Source organism: Protopterus annectens, chromosome 6.part1 (genome assembly GCF_019279795.1).
Source record: "Protopterus annectens isolate FY-2018-M chromosome 6.part1, PAN1.0, whole genome shotgun sequence".
NCBI classification, from domain to species: Eukaryota; Metazoa; Chordata; order Ceratodontiformes; family Protopteridae; genus Protopterus; species Protopterus annectens.
In genome coordinates this window covers 429,121,394-429,141,139 of record NC_056738.1, presented here as the reverse complement: position 1 = coordinate 429,141,139, position 19,746 = coordinate 429,121,394, and the positions used below count along the sequence as shown (strand labels likewise).

The window sequence follows — 19,746 nt, the reverse complement described above, 5'->3', positions numbered from 1 at the left end:
GCTCAAGGAACAAGCCTTGCCTGATCATGTCAAAGCTAAATTACTAGACGCCCCTCTTCAAAAGGATGTACTATTTGGTGCTAATGCTGAGGAGGTATTAAGGAAAATGGAGGAAAAGGCTAAATCAATGCAAACTGTGAAAGAATTTCTACAGGTTCAACCACCACGTTTTAGTAGAAATTGGCCTTCCAAAAACTGGTCCTTTCCTGCCACAGACAGACCCCAAAGAGGCAGATACAGGCGCCCGAGGGGCAGAGGACAATCCCAAGGCTCGTATAGAGGCAGACAATGGCAAGCTCCTACACAAAGAGGTGATGAGGACAACTCGCAATCTTTCAGAAAGCAAATCCAATGACTTTCCCCTTTGCATGCCAACCAGGTTTCAAATGGCAGCCCCCTTAGGAGGAAAGCTGGCATTATTTTCAAAAAATTGGCATGTTGTCACAAAGGACAAATGGATCCTGGACATTATAAACAGAGGCTACAAATTCCATTTTCACACCCTTCCAAAAATGAGAGGCATGCCAAACCTGCCACACAATCAAAGGGCAGAGGCACAAAAGCAAATTACAGATCTCAAACATGAAAGCTATTCAAGAGGTACCTACGCACGAACAAGTTCAAGGTTTTTATTCCAGGCTATTTCTGGTGCCAAGGAAGGGAAAAGATTGGAGACCTATTTTGGATCTATTCATCCTAAACACATTTCTTCTCGTACCAAAATTCAAGATGCTCACTCTACAGCAACTTCTTCCCATGCTGGGCAAGGAGTCTTGACTGGTAACATTGGACCTCAAGGAGGCATACCTGCATGTCCCAATCAGACAAAATTGCAGAAGGTACCTCAGATTTCTTGCAGGTTCAACCCATTATCAATTCTCTGCATTGCCCTTTGGCTTATCTACTGCACCCAGAGTATTCACGAAATGCCTGGCATCAGTAATTGCCTACTGCAGACTTCAAGGGATACAAATATATCCCTATTTGGACGACTGCCTGATCCAAGCGGACAGCAAGCACATTCTTCTGAAACATCTGGCTTATGTAATAATGTTATTGAAATCTCTGGGATACACAGTCAACAAAAAGAAATCAAGGCTAATACCTTCTTGGAAGATAATTTTCCTGGGTGCCAATTTGGACACAAACACCCAGATGGCCTACCTCACGCCAGAGAAGCAGGGGCAACTAATACAATACTTCAGAACACTAGCAAATTGCACCAGGCTGACTGCAAGGAAAATCCTGCAGGCTCTGGGATTCATGGCATCTTGCATCTTACTAATCCCATGTGCAAAGCTGCATATGAGGAAAATACAATGGTACCTAAAATACATATGGTCTCAACACAGCCACAGTTTGGAAACAATAATACCACTAATTCTATGTCTGCAAAAGGAATTTCTGTGGTGGGCTCAAGCATGTCAAACAAACACAGGTCTTCCATTCAGCAAGCCTCAAGCAAATCAAGTCATCACAACAGACGCCTCGGACTACGCCTGGGGGGGGGCGCATATGACAAATCGGTGCATTCAGGGCAAATGGTCCCAAAAAGAAAAGCACCTTCACATCAATCAAAAAGAAATGCTAGCAGTAGTAAATGCTTTGAAAGCTTTCAAGGACCTTCTACAACCAGGTCAATTATTGATAAGAACGGACAACACCACAGTCATGTGGTACATAAACAAACAGGGAGGAACACATTCTTACCCCCTATGCAGACTGGCCATGTCACTTTGGAACATGGCCATGGACTTCCAAATGGAACTACAAGCACAGTACTTGCCAGGCAAGGAAAATACGCTGGCAGACAACCTAAGCAGGAATAAGACAGATCCACACGAATGGAAATTGCATCCAAAAGTTTTTACAGAAATAACCCAAGAATGGGGAAGGCCAGACATAGATCTCTTTACCTCCCACAAGAATAATCCATTGACAAAATTCTGCTCAAGGATCTTCCATCCAAAGGCCTGGAGAGTGGACGCTCTTTCTTTCAGTTGGACATCAATGACAGTTTATGCCTTCCCTCCTCTTCCTCTGCTGCCCAAAGTTCTATTAAAGACCAAAGCAGACAGACCAAAGATGATTCTCATTGCTCCGGACTGGCCAAGGCAACACTGGTACCCACTCCTGAGGAGCCTGACGCATTCCCCACCATGGACCCTGCCTCTAATGCCTCTTCTTCTGACTCAGCACAGTTTCAAAACTCTTCACAGCCAGCTAAAAACACTCAATCTAGCCGCATGGAAGATTCCTTAACATCTCAACAGGCCCTACTCTCCAAGGAGGTGCAGGATGTCATTTTGGAGGCCAGAAGGCCATCAACTAGAAAAGCTTACTCCGCAAAATGGAAACGTTTTTGTGTCTGGAATGAGAAAAAGGGCCAGGATCCTGGAAAACTGAATTTACCTCAAATACTACAATATTTGGCTGAACTGCTAAGCAGTGGACTTTCTTTCTCCTCCATCAAAATACATGCCTCAGCCATTTCTGCAGAATACAACACTGATCCACCTTTATTCTCTCACCCTCTCTTAAGACAGTTTCTCAGAGGGGCTAAGAATTTAAGGCCTCCAAGGAAACAACCAATACCTGCTTGGGATCTTAATTTCATTCTGGAAAAATTGACCTTGCCTCCTTTTGAGCCAGCTGCCTCATCAGATTTGCAATATTTGTCCTGGAAAACAGCTTTCCTTCTGGCTATCACCTCAGCTCGTAGAGTTTCAGAACTACAGGCTCTCATGGCTGTCCAGCCTTTTATCATCTTCCATCAGGACAGAGTTTCCTTACGAACCAACCCGTCCTTTATGCCTAAAGTGGTATCCAGGGTAGCTTTAAATCAGGCCATACATTTACCTACTTTTATCCTAATCCTCAAAACAAAGGGAGAGATTACTACATTCCTTGGACATCCACAGACAGCTGCGTTATTATTTGGACAGAACAAAGCCTTTCAGAAATATCAGAACAGCTCTTTGTGGCCTATGCGGTAGGAGCTCAAGGGAAACCAATTTCCAAACAGACAATCTCAAAATGGATAGCCCACTGCATACGCTTTTGCTATTCCTTTCATGGCAAAACTGTTCCTGCAGGCATTAGAACTCATTCCACCAGGGCCACAGCCACCTCTGCAGCCTTCCTCAGAGGAGTTCCTACCAAGGATATTTTGGAAGCAGCCACTTGGAGTTCTGTGCATACCTTCTCCAAGCACTACAACCTACCATTATACTCCAAATCTAGAGCAGGCTTTGCCACTGCAGTCTTGCAGGGCATTTTGGCTCCTCCTAGTTCCATCTAGTGCCTACCACCCCTTCCTTAGCTTTGGGATTCTACCCATCTGTTATGACTGCAGCTGTATGCACGATGAACATAGTACAGTTTTGTACCTACCATAAATGTAGATGTTCGAGTGCTAATACAGCTGCAGTCCAGGTTTCCCTCCCTCCTTCCCCTCTTGGGACAGGCCTATAGGCTAACGCATCCTCATACAACCTGATTGGGGTTTTCATTTATGATGTATTTGCTTGCAACTACTGTATTTTGATTATGTAGCACTGCATTATCACACAATTTTATTATTGCCTTCTTTCTGGGGGCACCTGACATCTGGGGCAAGAAATACTGAAGAAAATGGCGTCGGCTTGTTCCTTTATACCCCTGTCGCACTGACGTCAGGGAAGACGCGACGACAACCAACACCGGACCTAGACTTTGGAATTCGGCCGACCGAGGACCCGCCTGACGGCAGGACAACCCATCTGTTATGACTGCAGCTGTATTAGCACTCTAACATCTACATTTATGGTAAGTACAAAACTGTACTTTTTTCAGCACAGACCCCTTGCTATTCCACCTGTTCTAGACATAGTAGATTATGTATTTTCAGAATCCGGCCTGTCCCCTGACTCTTTACCCCCTGCACCGGCTAAGCCAGACAGATACTACAGGGTCCCGGATTCTCATAAATTCCTATATAAAAACCCCGCTCCAGACCCAGAAACTATATCTCAGGGTCCCAAAGGGGTCAAAGCTTCCACTGCAAAAACCCTGTCCCCTCTGATAGGGATTTTAGGGCACTAGACAGATGGGGGAAAAAAGTTTACACTTCTGCTACCTTGGCTGTAAGGGCTTTAAATTGTCAGTTTCATATGCTTAACTATCAGCAATACTTAATGTCACTGCTTAAACAGAAAATGTTGACAAATACTGAATGTTTAGAGAACAAAGAAATGCAGGATTTATTGCATGCAGCAGAACAAGTGGGAAAGCATACTTTGCAGTGTGGTTATGATTCACTGGAGGCCTCTTGCAGGGCCGCTGTTACAGGTTCTGTTATTAGAAGGCATGCTTGGTTAAAGGAACAGAATCTGCCTCATCATGTTAAAGCAAAATTATTAGATGCCCCATTACAACATGATACTCTGTTTGGTGCTAAAGCAGAAGAGGTGCTGAAAAAAATGGAGGATAAAGCGAAATCCATGCAGACAGTTAAGGATTTCTTACAGGTACAGCCACCCAGGTTTAGCAGGAACTGGCCTTCTAAAAATTGGTCCTTTCCAATGTCAGACAGACCACAAAGAGGCAGATACAGACGTCCCAGAGGCAGATCTCAGCCCCAAGGCTCATACAGGCCTAAACAGTGGGGTGCTCCTACCTCCAAAAGCGGAGAAGACAAATCACAACCTTACAGGAAACAGTCACAATGACTTTCCTCTGCCAGATCCAAGCACTTTCCTTTTGGCAGCCCCCTTAGGGGGAAAACTAGCACTTTTTTCATCAAATTGGCAAAAGGTTACCCAAGACAAATGGGTCTTGAACATATGTCCCAAGGCTACAGGTTCCATTTTCACACCCCACCAAGGGCAAAGGGGTTGCCAGACCTGTCACACAATCAATGGGCAGAGGCACAAAAGCAAATTTCAGCCCTCATGGACATGAGGGCCATTCAACAAGTACCACAACAAGAGCAGGGGCAAGGATTTTACTCCAGACTTTTCTGAGTACCCAGAAAGGACAATACCTGGAGACCAGTACTGGACCTGTGTATACTAAACACGTTTCTGGAAGTTCCAAAATTCAAGATGTTAACTTTACAGCAGCTACTGCCCATGCTGGGCAAGAAGGCTTGGCTAGGAACTTTGGACCTAAAAGAGGCATACCTACATGTCCCAATCAGACAATCTTGCAGAAGATACCTCAGATTCATAGCTGGATCAATACACTACCAATTCTCTGCACTGCCCTTTGGCTTATCTACTGTGCGCCCAGGGTCTTCACAAAATGCCTGGCACCAGTAATTGCATTCTGCAGGCAAAGAGGAATTCAAATATACCCCTACTTGGATGACTGCCTTATTCAAGCAGAGAACAAAGACATTCTTCTAAAGCATCTGGCGTTTGTAAAAAGATTACTAATTTGCCTAGGGTACACAGTAAACGAAAATAAATCAAAATTAGTACCCTCTCAAGAGATAATATTCCTGGGTGCAAGCTTAAATACAACTGCCCAGATGGCTTATCTCATGCCAGACAAACAAAAGCAACTGACTTACTACTTCAAAAAATTGGCAACAAAAATCCAGTTATCTGCAAGGAAAATCCTACAGGCCTTGGGTTTCATGGCATCCTGCATTCTACTAATTCCATATGCCAGACTGCATATGAGGAAACTACAATGGTATCTAAAAAGTGTTTGGACTCTGCATTGCCACAGCCTGGAGACAGTAATTACCCTCATTCCCTGCCTGCAACAGGAGTTTCGATGGTGGGCAGAGGCCTGTCAACACAACAAGGGTCTGCCATTCACTTTGCCCACAGCCAGACAGACACTGACAACGGATGCATCAGATTATGCCTGGGGGGCCCATATGGCAGGAAAGTGTATTCAGGGCACATGGCCTGCAAGCCAGATGCATCTTCACATCAATCAAAAAGAGATGCTAGCTGTTCAGAATGCCTTGACAGCTTTCAAGGATCTACTTCATCCAGGACAACTACTGATAAAGACAGACAATTGACGGTCATGTGGTACATAAACAAGCAGGGAGGTACACATTCCTACCCCCTCTGCAGACAAGCAATGACCTTATGGGACACAGCATTGACTTATCAAGTTCACCTGCAAGCACAATTCCTGCCAGGAAAAACAAATTCTCTGGCAGACGAACTAAGCAGAAACCTCATGGACCCCCACGAGTGGAAACTGGATCCACAAGTCTTCAGCATGATAACAAGGAAATGGGGATGCCCAGACATAGATCTAGTTGCCTCCCCTCACAACTGCCAATTACAGAGATTTTGTACAAGGATTTATCATAGACAAGCATGGAGAGTGGACGGCCTATCCTTCAGCTGGAAAAAACTAACAGTATATGCCTTTCCTCCACTGCCTCTCCTTCCCAGGGTACTCCTAAAGGTCAGACAAGAGAAGCCAAAAATGATACTGATAGCACCAGACTGGCCACGCCAGCACTGGTACCCAATCCTAAAGAGCTTGTCTCAAGGTCCAGCATGGATATTGCCTCAAACTTCTCATTTGCTGACCCAACAAAACAATCAGATCCTGCACAGCCAACTCAGGATCTTAAATCTGGCAGCATGGCGGATAATGTAGCCATTCAGAACACTCCTCTTTCAAAAGCTGTTATGGATGTTATCTTGGAGGCCAGGAGGCCCAGTACCAGAAAATCTTATGCAGAAAAATGGAAGAGATTCTGTGCTTGGAACCAGGAACAAGGCATTGACACGTATGTACCAAATATCCCTCAGATTTTACAATACCTAACTGAGATGCTGGACAAAGGCCTTTCTTTTTCATTAATTAAGATTCCTGTCTCTGTCATTTCAGCCCATTACAATACAAGGACCACTTATCTTTTCTCATCCTTTAATAAGGCAGTACTTCAGAGGGGCCAAAAACATCAGGCCTCCAAGGAGAGCACCAATTCCGGCATGGGACCTCAGTTATGTCTTGGAAAACCTCACACTGCCTCTTTTTGAGCCAGCCTCAACAGCGGATATAAAATTCTTATCCTGGAAAACAGCTCTGCTCCTAGCAATAACCTCTGCAAGCACTCATGGCTGTGGAACCTTTTATCATTTTTCATCCAGACAGGGTTTCTCTGAGGACAAACCCAACATTTATGCCTAAGGTGGTGTCCGGTGTGGCCCTCAACCAAACCATTCACTTGCCTACCTTTTATCCAAATCCACAGAGCAAGGGTGAGAAAATTCTGCATTCTTTGGACGTACACAGGCAGCTACGCTTCAACTTGGACAGAACTAAAGCTTTCAGAAAGACTGAACAACTTTTAGTGTCATATGCTGCAGGATCACAAGGAAAGGCTGTCTCAAAACAGACTATTTCTAAATGGATAGGCCATTGCATCCATTTCTGCTATTCTCAGCATGGCAAATCAGTGCCTAAGGGCATTAGGCCTCATTCTACAAGAGCAGCAGCCACTTCAGCAGCCTTCCTCAGAGGAGTACCAACCAAAGACATCTTAGAGGCTGCAACTTGGAGTTCAGTGCACACCTTTACAAAGCACTACCACTTACCACTTTACTCTAAATCCAGAGCAGACTTTGCCACTGCAGTTCTGCAGGGCCTCAGCCTCTCCTAATCCTATTTAGCCCAGCCACCCATCCTCTGCTTTGGGATTCAACCCAAGAGTAATGGCTGCAACAATGAAACACGATGAACATAGTACAGTTGTGTACCTACCATAAATGTAGATGTTCGAGTGTATTCACTGTTGCAGTACAGGCTGCCCACCCACCATCCCCCTTTTTCTTTGCTGGGACTTATCTGTACTTCTCTATCCTATACTACCTATGTGGTGTATTTATTTATTTATTTTATTTTACATTTGTTAACCGGGATAGTCCAGCTGGATATATGTCCATTTTTAGTGGAGGCCCGGGGAGAAAAGCTCCAGAGAGACAATTTTTACAGAACATACAGACAAACATGGGTACATATTTCATGTAGACCCATTAGGATATCTAGTTATTGACACTTATAGGTATAAACTAAAGACACTTATAGGTAAAAACTACAGACAGATACAGTTTACAATAGTCATTAAACAGTTTTACATTGTTCATACTAACACTGTTATATGTATGTTATCATACCTTTGATGTAGTATACATTTATATGCAAGTAACGGATAGGACTCTAGGACAATGGTTACAATAGTACTGGAGTGGATCAGGTGTTAGTCTGGAGTTGAACAGGGACATAACCATTTGTTGCTGAGGTAGTTGTAGATAGCTTTTTTAAATGTAGGTAGTGAGGTAATCAGGGATAAGGATGTAGGCAGGGAGTTCCAGATTTTGGCCACATAAGAAGAGTAAAGGGAAGTCTCCAGCATGGGTATTTGCTTGTAGATGAAGGAAATGTTTATTTTTGTGCATGCATACGTATTGGCATAATTTTCAGCCCACCAATATGGGGGCACCTGACATCTGGGGCAAGAAAAACTGAAGAAAATGGCGTTGGCTGCTTTTTTTATACCCCTGGCGCACTGACGTCAGGGAAGAGGCAACAGCAACCGACGCCGGACATAGACTTTGGAATTCAGTCCGACTGCGGGTAGCCTGCCAGCAGGATAACCCAAGAGTAATGACTGCAACAGTGAATACACTCGAACATCTACATTTATGGTAGGTACACAACTTTACTATCTCTATATTCCCTTATCCCCAAGTAAAGAAGGCATGGTAGTGGTGTATTGTTTTTTCACAGCTATGTCTTGAGAAATCCATAGTTCCACCTTTCTGTCCAAAATTTTAAGAGTAAAAGTCTCAGAATTGAAAAGGGGAGCTCACTTCAGCAAATATGACTCAGTGGTTGTCATCTAGTCTCATGGAGTTGCACATAAACCAGAAGCAACTCTGTGGAGTCCACATAACAGTTGATGAATAAGATTCAGGGATAAGCCTGGACACCTTGTATATAAGGGCAGGCAGCACCACAGAAATGACAGATGAGGGGATGTTTTATACAATGCTGTCTTCTTTCAAGGCTGTCTTTGTAGCTATGAAAGCTGGTTGAGGAGAGTGGATTAATTCTTGTAGCTTCTTTCCTGACATGGAAGAACACTCAGATGGGCTTTCTCAGCATTTGAGGTATTCAAACTACAAACAGAAAGTAGATGACAGCTCCTTCTAAAAGTCGCACAGCTTAGGGTCAGCCAGAGGTGTACATTTTCACTTCACAAGCAACTGCCTGAATAAATAATTTTACAAAGAGTCAGAATGCCATGCCCTGAATTGGATTTAATGCTTTCTGTATGACCTGTCCACTAACTTCTGCTCACTCTTACTCACAATTTACTGCTGAAAGTTGAAATAGAAGGTGCAAACCTAATTTTTTAGCAATTGGCCCACACAGTTGTTGTTGTTAATCCCTTTTGTCAGAAGAACATTTCCCCATTGGAAATCCACTCAGCTTTCCTAACATGACGGGGGACATGGTAATGTACCCAGAGCTATCCTTCATCTGACATTATGGATGATTTACATTTTTTTCTTGGACCTTCCCAGTCAAGTCCATCTCTACCCTCCTTGCAGATATCCTATTCACCAATGTGCTTGTCCTACCCCCTCCACTCCTTTCATGGACTTCAACACCCCTAATCTCCCTGTAGGGATCTACTCCATCCAGAAAGATATTGTCTTTCATCACCAGTCCTCTGTCCATGCATGGGAGCAAGATTTTGGTGTAATCTGTAGAAGTTTTAGTTTTTCCCCTTTTTTAGGCCCAGTTCCTCACCTGGGTAGGTGACATGCATAATTGCATGTATGAGAGTATGTCATGCTATGCACCATATTCCTTTTTTTGCAGATGCACAAAGAAGGTTGCCTAATGATTGTAGCTTGTCAGCACCAAATCTAATATTGTCGGCCAATGTAGTACATGACGCATATCTCTCTCTGCAGTAGGTTTTGTCACTGCAGCAAGCCTAACTGCCTCTTTTCTCCCAGGATGGGTGAGCTGGCATCCATCACTGCCACCCTCACTCAGTGGCTCCTATATTGCCTGGGCTATTAGTCAGTACTAGATCATGTAGTAGCAGTCAGGGATTTATCCTTCTGAACTATGGAGCTTTTGGAGGATACACCTGATCCGTATCCATCACCTTTTCTTTTTAAAGATGCTGTTCATTTTGAAGAAAGTCCAAAGGTGGCCTTGTAGGGCTTCCTGCCCTCCTAATGGATGAGATTTTCAGTTGTATGCTTCTCCACCTGCCCAGTTCTTGGTCTCCTGTATTGTGTGTTTCACCTTTCAAAGGTAGGTGTTTCCTTTTTGCCAGTTATGGTATATTTCAGCTATCGTATCATGTTCTTTTAGGGTCCCTAGTTTATTACGTCAGCCGTAGTGGTTAAACAGTGTGTAAAAGAATTTGAGGAATTATTTTCTTCAAGGCCAGGGTCTTCGTTAGGATGAATTACTTCTTTATGCTCCACATAGTTTCTTTGAGTCTTGTACCAACTTGTACAACTGTCTGTTTTCCAGTCCGAGTCCCAGAGAAGGAATCATGGCATAGATAACTGAATGTAACTGCGGTATTGTATCCAGAAAACAAAGGACTTTAGGAAGACAGAACAGCTTACATTCGTCAAGATGAGAGTTAAGGCCTTCCAGTGGTCTAGCAAATCTTACCTGTAGCATGATATTTTGAGCTGTAGGTCCATGCTGCAGTACATGAAGTCTTCCTTCCCACTGACTTGGCAATGATTTACAAAACACGTACACACATCTTGAACTAACCAAAATGTAAGTGGTCAGGGAAGTACTTTTTTTGCAAGAAGGGAGGTGGGGGTGCTGACCACAAGAACATAACGGCATATTACACAAGTGGAGGTTCAGCAAAGATAGTCTTCACTGTGTAATACCTTGAACTGCTGTAGTAAAGGTCCATGGGATACAGGCAGATGACTCTTTAAGGACATACTAGTGTTTTAGCTGCATGGCTTTTGAACCACGACGTGACTTTCACTTAGCGTCATTTGCATTTATTCCATGGGCCTCCACTAGGGGAGATTTTGAGGTGTTAATACAGTGAAGACGTTAGCTTTGCTGTTTTTCTTTTCTTACAGTTTTCAGTAAATGGTTTTGTAGGTTGAGGATGGGATCAGCCTCCATCTACACATTTACTTATACTCTAGCAGTGGCTTACTATATCTTGGAGCTGTTTGCTGGTGATCCTTGTGTCTTTTCTGTTACAGAACAAAACACAGATAAGTGTGGTTGCTGTATCAGTAGTGGTTTGCTAAAGAAAGTAGGCTATACTCCTTCCATAAAGGAATACCTAACTGCTTGGGTTGGGGGGTGACATCCGTAGAAGAACTGGTATCTGAAAATGGTTGTTAATCCTTATACTTCAGTAGTACTGAAAGAGATCCTTTTCTGGTGAGTACTTTCAACATCTGTTTTTTTTTTTTTTTTTTTTTGCATACATTGCAGCTAACACTATTTGGTAAAAGTACATTTTAAATGTAGTCTGTGTGATAAAACTTCTTCAGAAGTTCTGTTTGCAGAACAACATTAGAGTACCACATTTTTTTATTCAATGTTTACTTAATGTGTTTATTTATATATGCTCTGCTTTCCTAACATGTTTCAGTTATACTTAAAAACTTACTTTTTTATCCTATCTTATGCTTGTTTTCAGCTGCATTATACAGAGAAGTGTTATTGGATACATAATTTGTGACAAGCAAATTGCTCAGTAGTGAATCATATGAAATACAAGGCTTTTAGGCCAGATTCCATGTGTTACCTTGCCAATAACCACCATTCGGCTCTACCAGTGTGTTATAGGAGAGCAAAGTATGCAAGTCCCAGAGTGTATTTTTGGGTACTCATCCAATTGTCCGAGCTATGTTTGAAGATCTACAGGAAGAGAGTGCATGTTTGAAAATTGTAAATGTCCCTGAAATACAGCAAGGATAAATTGTGCTTGATTAAAAAGCGAAAAAAAGGAAATTTTATCTAAAAGAAAGTAGGCAGCCCTATAGTTTGCATAAAATATGTTCTGTAAAATATATGAATGAGCATCTTAAATAATAATTTGTTTGGACATCTTTGCTGGGAAAGGAGATAATGGAGACACCTTACTCCCACTGTCATCCCAGTGTTTCTGACACTGAGCAAGGCAAACATCTTTGTGTCTGACCATCAGGGATGCCTAGTTATAACAGGGTATGAGGAACTATACGGAGACAAACCTGGAGAAAGATGCAGTTTTGAAATGTATGCTGTGGATGATGTGGACATGGGTAAACCGTCAGTCTTCTTACCATTGCTTGAAAATTAGTGTATGTATATGTGTGTGTATATATATATATATATATATATATATATATATATATATATATATATATATATATATATGTATATATATATATATATATATATATATATATATATATGTATACAACACACACACACACAAACATATATATATATATATATATATATATACATACACACATATATATATATATATATATATATATATATATATATATATATATATATACACACATATATATGTATGTGTGTATGGAGAAAGAGAAACAAAGTTTATACTTTTTTTTTTTGCTGTCACTGTGCAAAAACTGAAGGCTCGTTGAAGCTGTTCAAAGTAATATGAACTGCTAATAAAGTGTGAAAAAATAGTAATGTTACAAATTGCTGTGTTTTTTTTTTTTGTGTTTTTCAAGATACTGCAACAGTCATCTGCAAGTCCTTGGTTTTATACCTAAGAAGGAGAGGAAAAAAAAGAATGATCAGATAGAGGATTTACGAACCAGGCATCAGATGGATTCTGTGGCGCTTAGCCTATCCATGCCCACTCTGACTCTGAAAATGCCCAATGGACTGGATAGGCCAGCACTGTCTCCACCTCTGGCAAGGCTACCCATTCACTACCTAGAGATGGACCTTGAGGACCCTTTTGCATTCAATGAGGAGGAAGATGACTTGAAGAAAGGTGTGGCAGTTAAAAAGAAACTGCAGAGCAAACTCGTCCAGAACCAGCAGCGTCTGAAAGAGGCAGAGGTTATAAAACTAAATCTTGAGCACTTTAGACAACCCTCTGCACCTTCTCAGCAACCACAGCAAACACCACAACCACCACTGCTTTTGCCTCAGGCATCACAACTGCCACCATTGCAGCAGCTGAACACCCACCCCCCTTGTTTGACTAGTCCTTCCAAAGCTGCTGGATTATCCCAAGTCATAGATTCTAAGCCATCTCAACCTCAGAACACCAGCCAGCCAACACAGGGATCATGCCATGTCACACAAACTGTAGCACATGTCAGCCAGTCACCAAGCAAAAAAACACCTCTTCCACACCCTTCTTCTCCATTGTTACTGCATCCACCTGCTGCAGTTGCCGACTCTTCTAAGCCAGAAAAGGTGGTCATCAAAGCTGCAAACTATACTCGACACTCAACCTGTGTAAGCAGGTTACAGAAACTTTTGAAGCTCTGCTTGCAGAGGCAGCAACTAAATTGTGATCTTTTCCCACATTTAGGTTGGTAGAAAATATTTTAATTTGGTGGTATTGATGTATTATTGATGTGCATTATTTTTATTTTGTTTTCTTGAAAATAAGAGTGTGTAATGTTTCTGTTTTATATGTCCATGTTTATGTTTTCTATTCAGGGGTTGTGTGGCAAGACTCCTGTATTCTGTCTCCTACAGGCTTTCGAGGGGAGATCTATGTGTGGCATATACAGGGCATTGTCAGACCCCATTCTGATGGGCCTCCTGCATATCCACAAAACAAACAGCACCAGAATTACCCGTTCTGAAGATTTAAACCCTGCTTGTGATACAAATAAGACCTGCTGGACAGACAGTTATGTATCCAAGAGACTACCCCATCTCTGGAACAGGCTCTTCATCCATGTGAACCAGCATTCCTCCCTAACCCAATTCAAATGTAACTTGGACAATGGATGGGGAACCGGAAATTCATCTCTGATTTGGCACCTATGTCTCTAATGGACACAGGGAAACCTGTAAATGGTTGCTTTCACAAGCCCCTGCTTACACTTATCAAGGGTAACAGAACTTGTCATAGATTTGGGATGCATGGCTAGGCTTAAAAAGGCCCTTGTGGTCGTTAGGCTAGTAAACACCTATGAACCTATGTTCACTTGAGTGTTTAAGTTGAGATTGACCACATGTTATCAAATCCCTTAAATTGAGGCTTGGTTTGTTTCACTTCTTTGTCCATATATGGTTTTATGCAGCATGTTTGTTTACATTCTTCTCAGGTGGTATCTGTGCACTAGTTGGTTAAATGCATCAAAGTTTAATATGTTTACAGTTTGAAATACTAAGAAGGAGAGGAAAAGAAAGAATGATGAGGTAGAGGATTTGGGAACCAACCACTGTATGGATTCTGTGGTGCTTGGCCTATGAGTGCCCACTCTGACTTTGCGTATGTAATGACATGCATTTTGTTTTCAAGTTTGTTAGTTCACTTTGAACAACTTGTTGCAGAGTATTTTAAAGCATAGAATATGTTCTCTTGTGTTTTAACAGTGGCCTAATTTGGTGTAATAGTAATCTATCATTTATAGTTAAGGTTACATACATACATAGAAATGTTTCAAGCACTGGCATTAATGCCCTTCTAGCTTGCCAATATACCAAAACACTTGTTCCCATAGTAAGTAACCAGGCTGATCTTAAAAATATCTAAACTAGTACTTGCTTTAATGTAATTTGGTAGTCTGTTCCAAGCATCAACTACTCTGTCAGAGAACCAATTAGTACACTTCTCATTCCTATAGAATCTTCTACATAGGCTATCTGATGATTCTCTAGTATTTTTTGATAACCCCAAACATTCCCAGAGGTAGTTGTCCCTCAATGCCCTAAATACCTGAATAAGATCTCCTCTTAGATATCTGTAAGAGACACTGTACAAGTTCAGATATTTTAGTCTTTCATAATAACTTAGATTTTCACATCCATGGATGCCCTTGGTATATTTCCGCTATACTCTTTCCAGTTTATTCATGGTTGTTTTGCTATAGGGTTTCTATATTGTTATTCCATACTCCATTTTGGGTCTAATGCAACTAACAAACAATTTCGTTATGTTCAGTTTTCTAGACTTTATAAATCTTTTTATACAACCTATAGATGTTCTTCGTGTTTCACTGTTGCAGTCATTACATTTGGGTTATCCCTGCCAGGGTAGCCCTCAGTCGGCCCAAATACCAGATGCTTAGTATTTCTGTTTCGGTTGCCGTCGCTCCAGTACTGACATCAGGTCATCAGTAGTATAAAATAAGGTAGCCGACCCCATTATGTCAGTCTTTCTTGCTGAGGAGCCCAAAGCAGAAGCAGTTCGCACTAGTGCCGGTCAGCCGCTACCTGAGTTTTCGTTTTCCAAATTGAAGTTGAAGTCTTCTAAAGCTAAGTACCCTGTTGGGGATTCTTTTTTCTTGCTCTAAACAATGTCATAAAAAGTTACCAATTGTCTCGCCTGTGGAAAGCAAATACCACACCAAGACTTTCATTCTTACTGCGTCACTTGCTTAGGCCCAGACCATGACGTCCCCTGCTGTCGCTTTTTTGCTTTGTTCAGTGCCAGAACTATACATCGTCAGGCCTTTAATGTAGGTAGATATTTTCGTTCTTAGTCCTCAAATTCTGATATGGCTTCAGTAAGCCATCTGACAGCAGATCTTCCCAAAAAATGTAAGGATAAAGACAGAGACAGGACCGCATGGGTCCAAACCTACTGACGATGCTTCCGTTAAGCTAGTAGTCAGTTCTCCAGTCCTCAGTGAGGCACTTTCGCAGCCTCTGGTGCCCACTTCTGTGGATTCGCAGGCTGCTACTGAGACCCTTTCGGAGTCCGGTATGCCGCAAGACTCTTCATCGACTAAGGATCCTGCGGATGTCTCTACCTTGGTTGGGTCCAGAGCCACTGAGCAGGCACTGGCTTCCGAGGAAGTACTTAGCACTGCCGATTCTCGACACAGACCAACTTTTGTCGCGTCTACCATTCTTTCGAAAACTACTGAGTTTGTAAGGCCCAGGGTATGAACCACGCCCAAGAAACCGACAACCCAATCTCTGGCACCTGCTTCCTTGCCTCAGTCTCAAATCCTTAAAATGGCGGAAGACCTTGTAATGCTGATCAGGGGAAGCCAAGCTACCCCTTCCAAAAGAAAAAGATTTGTCCTCAGTAGTTTTATCTAAACAGGTTTCCGATGACTCTGAGGCATCTGAATATGAAGACATGCAATCCCTCTCTGCTTATGAGGCTTCTGATGCAGAGGAATCCATTCCTTCAGCCTCTCCACCCAAGGAGTTTCCTTGGGGAAAACCCTACATACTTTAGGGGAGCATTTCCAATGGGAATGTCAGGACTACCCTCAGTCTAAAAAGAGACTCTGGGAATTCTTAGATCTTCCACAGCACAGACCTCTGGCCATTCCTTCTGTCCTGGATGTTGTGGATGATGTTTTCATGGACTCTATTTTGACTCCTGACACCCTCCCTCCTGCTCCCAGGAAACCTGACAAGTACTATAGAGTCCCTGACTCACAAATTTCTTTTCAAAAATCCTACTGCTGACCCTGCGGTTATTTCTCAAGGGCCTAAAGGAATTAAAGCAACTCCTGCTAAGAATCCCACCCCCTCAGACTGGGATTCCCGAGCATTAGACAGATGGGGTAAAAAAGTACATACCTCTGCTACTCTTGCTATTAGATCACTAAATTGTCGGTTCCATATTCTAAAATTTCAGCAACATACCATGGAACTCCTCAAACAAAAAAATATCATCTTTTCCTGCTTGTGCAGAAAATAGAGTTACAAGAGATAATGCATTCTGCAAGTCAAGTAACTAAGCACACCTTACAGTGTGGTTTTGATGCCCTAGAAGCGTCTTGCAGGGCAGCAGTCACTGGTTCTGTCCTTAGAAGACATGCTTGACTTAAGGAGCAGCCCTTGCCAGACCATGTCAAATCCAAATCCTTGGATGCACCCTTACACAAAGACAACTTGTTTGGCACCAAGGCAGAGGAGGTCTTAAAAAAGATGGAAGAAAAAGCTAAATCTATGCAGACAGTTAAAGACTTCCTACAGGTCCAGCCACCCAGGTTCAGTAGGCATTGCCCCTCCAAGCTCTGGTCCTTTCCTGCCCCCTCCAGGTCAGCTCAGCCCAGACCCCGGAGAAGCAGCCCCCCCCCCAGACAGCAGCCCCAGGGAATGCAGAGATCTAAGCAATGGAGTTCCTCCTCTTCAAAACCAGGGAGTGCTAAGCCACCCCCCTCATGGTAAGAGCTCACAATGACTCTCCACTTCCGCCCCCTCCCTCTGCCCACCTTCACTTACCCCTAGGAGGAAAACTCTCCTTCCACGCAAGCACCTGGGCCACCATTACCAACGACTGCTGGGTCCTCAACATAGTGTCCCAGGGATACAAATTTTATTTCCACACTCTACCAACCCCAAAAGAGTTCCCAGATCTTCCCCCAAACAAGTGGGCAAAGGTCAAAAAGCAAGTTCTTTCCCTGCTCTCTGAGGGCAATAGAGCACATTCCTGCAGAGCAGATAGGCCAAGGTTTCTACTCCAGACTCTTCCTGGTAGCCAGAAAAGAGAGCACCTTGTGCCCCATCCTCGATCTATCCATTCTAAACACCTTTCTGGTGATGCCAAAATTCAAAATGCTCACCTTCCAGCAACTACTACCTATGCTCTCCAAGGATGCCTGGTTAGCCACCCTAGACCTAAAAGAGGCCTGCCTACTCATTCCAATCAGGGACTCGTACAGGAAATATCTATGTTTCAGGGTAGGATCACTGCACTTTCAGTTCTCTGCACTTCCCTTTGGCTTATCCACTGCTCCCAGAGTTTTCACAAAATGTCTGGCTCCCGCCATTGCTTTTTGCAGACAAAGAAATATTCAAATTTACCCATACTTAGACCACTGCCTAATTCAGGCAGACAGTCAGGAAAAGCTGCTCAAGCACCTGGCCTTTGTAAAGGACCTACTGACCTCCCTGGGGTATGCTATCAACAAAAATAAATCCAAACTAGTACCCACCCAAAAAATTATATTCCTGGGAGCAAGCCTGGACACAGCATCCCAGATGGCATTCCTTACATAGAAAAGCAAACCTACCTGACAGCCTGTTTCTCTCAACAAGCCACCAGACCCCAGTTATCCACAAGGAAAATCCTGCAAGCTCTGGGTTTCATGGCTTCTTGCAGTCTACTCATTCCATATGCCAGACTGCATATGAGGAAACTACAGTGGTACCTAAAAAGCCTTTGGTGTCAACACTCAAGACCTGGAAACTCTTATAGCAGTGATACCTTGTTTAAGGAAAGATTTTCTTTGGTGGGCAGCAGCATGCTACCACAACAAGGGTCTGCCCTTCTCTCAATCCCACGCCACCCGGACCCTCACCACAGATGCATCAGACTATGCCTGGGGTGCACACCTAGACAACAGATGCATACAGGGCCAATAGAGCCCACATCAAATACATCTGCACATCAACCAAAAAGAGATGTTAGCTGTCCAGCACACACTGACAGCTTTCATACCCCTCCTCTCCCAGGGGGCTCTACTGATCAAAACAGACAACACCACTGTGATGTGGCATATCAACAAGCAGGGAGGGACTCACGCGTACCCTTTGTGCAGGCTCTCCATGACCCTTTGGCACATGGCCTCAGCCATGCAACTACACCTGTTAGCTTAGTTCCTGTCAGGCTCTCTAAACTCTCTGGCAGACAACTTAAGCAGAAATCTTCTGGACCCACACGAGTGGCAGCTAGACCAAAGAACCTTTACACTTGTAACTCAGAAATGGGGCACCCCAAAGGTCAACCTCTTTGCATTCCCACTCCAGCCATCAGTTCAGCAAGTTCTGCACCAGGGAGCATCACTGCAAGGCCTAGAAGGTGGATGCTCTATCCTTCCAGTGGGACAACCTATCGGTTTTTGCATTTCCCCACTACCGCTCATTACAAGGGTACTGCTCAAAATAAGGGAGGAAAAACAGAGGACAATCCTGATTGCCTCAGACTGGCCACTCCAGCAATGGTACGCACTGCTGCGCAGCCTGTCACCTCTGCCACCATGGCATCTCCCTCAGAGCCCAACACTCCTGACCCAGAAGGAAGGTGAATTCATGCATCCCCAATTGCAGACCCTCAATCTGGCAGCCTGGCTTATTCCCTGACCACTGCACAAGTTTCCAGTCTCAAGAAACGGGTTCTAGATGTTATATGTGAGGCCAGATGCCCTAGCACTAGAAAGTCTTATGCTGACAAATGGAAAAGGTTTTGCACCTAGATCCAGGCTAAGGGAGCTGGGGCGGCAGAACCCTCCCTACCTCTCATCCTGGATTACCTTGCTGACCTACTACACAGGGATCTATCCCTTTCTTCTATTAAAATTCATGCCTCCACTATCTGTGCTCATTGCAGCACAGAGCCACCTCTTTTCTCACACTCTCTCATCAAACAGTTCATAAGAGGGGCTAACAACTTGAGGCCACCCAGAAGAGCACCTACCCCAGCTTGGGACCTAAACTTTGTGTTGGAAAAGCTCACCCTGCTCCCCTTTGAATCAGCAGCTTCAGCAGAGTTAAAGTTTCTCTCATGGAAGATAGCCTTTCTTCTGGCCATCACTTCAGCAAGAAGAGTATCCGAGCTACAAGCATTAATGGCTGTAGACC

At 43.4% G+C, this 19,746-nt stretch overlaps 1 protein-coding gene across 1 annotated transcript in view; it reads left to right on the top strand.

Annotated features, from left to right (window-relative positions):
• The window catches only part of INO80D (INO80 complex subunit D), a 1,521,357-nt gene that overhangs the window by 424,184 nt on the left and 1,077,427 nt on the right, over nucleotides 1-19,746 (top strand). The window contains exon 4 of the mRNA XM_044075859.1: nucleotides 12,738-13,555. Within this exon, the coding sequence (XP_043931794.1) occupies nucleotides 12,738-13,555 (818 nt within the window). The remainder of the gene's footprint in view (nucleotides 1-12,737; nucleotides 13,556-19,746) is intronic.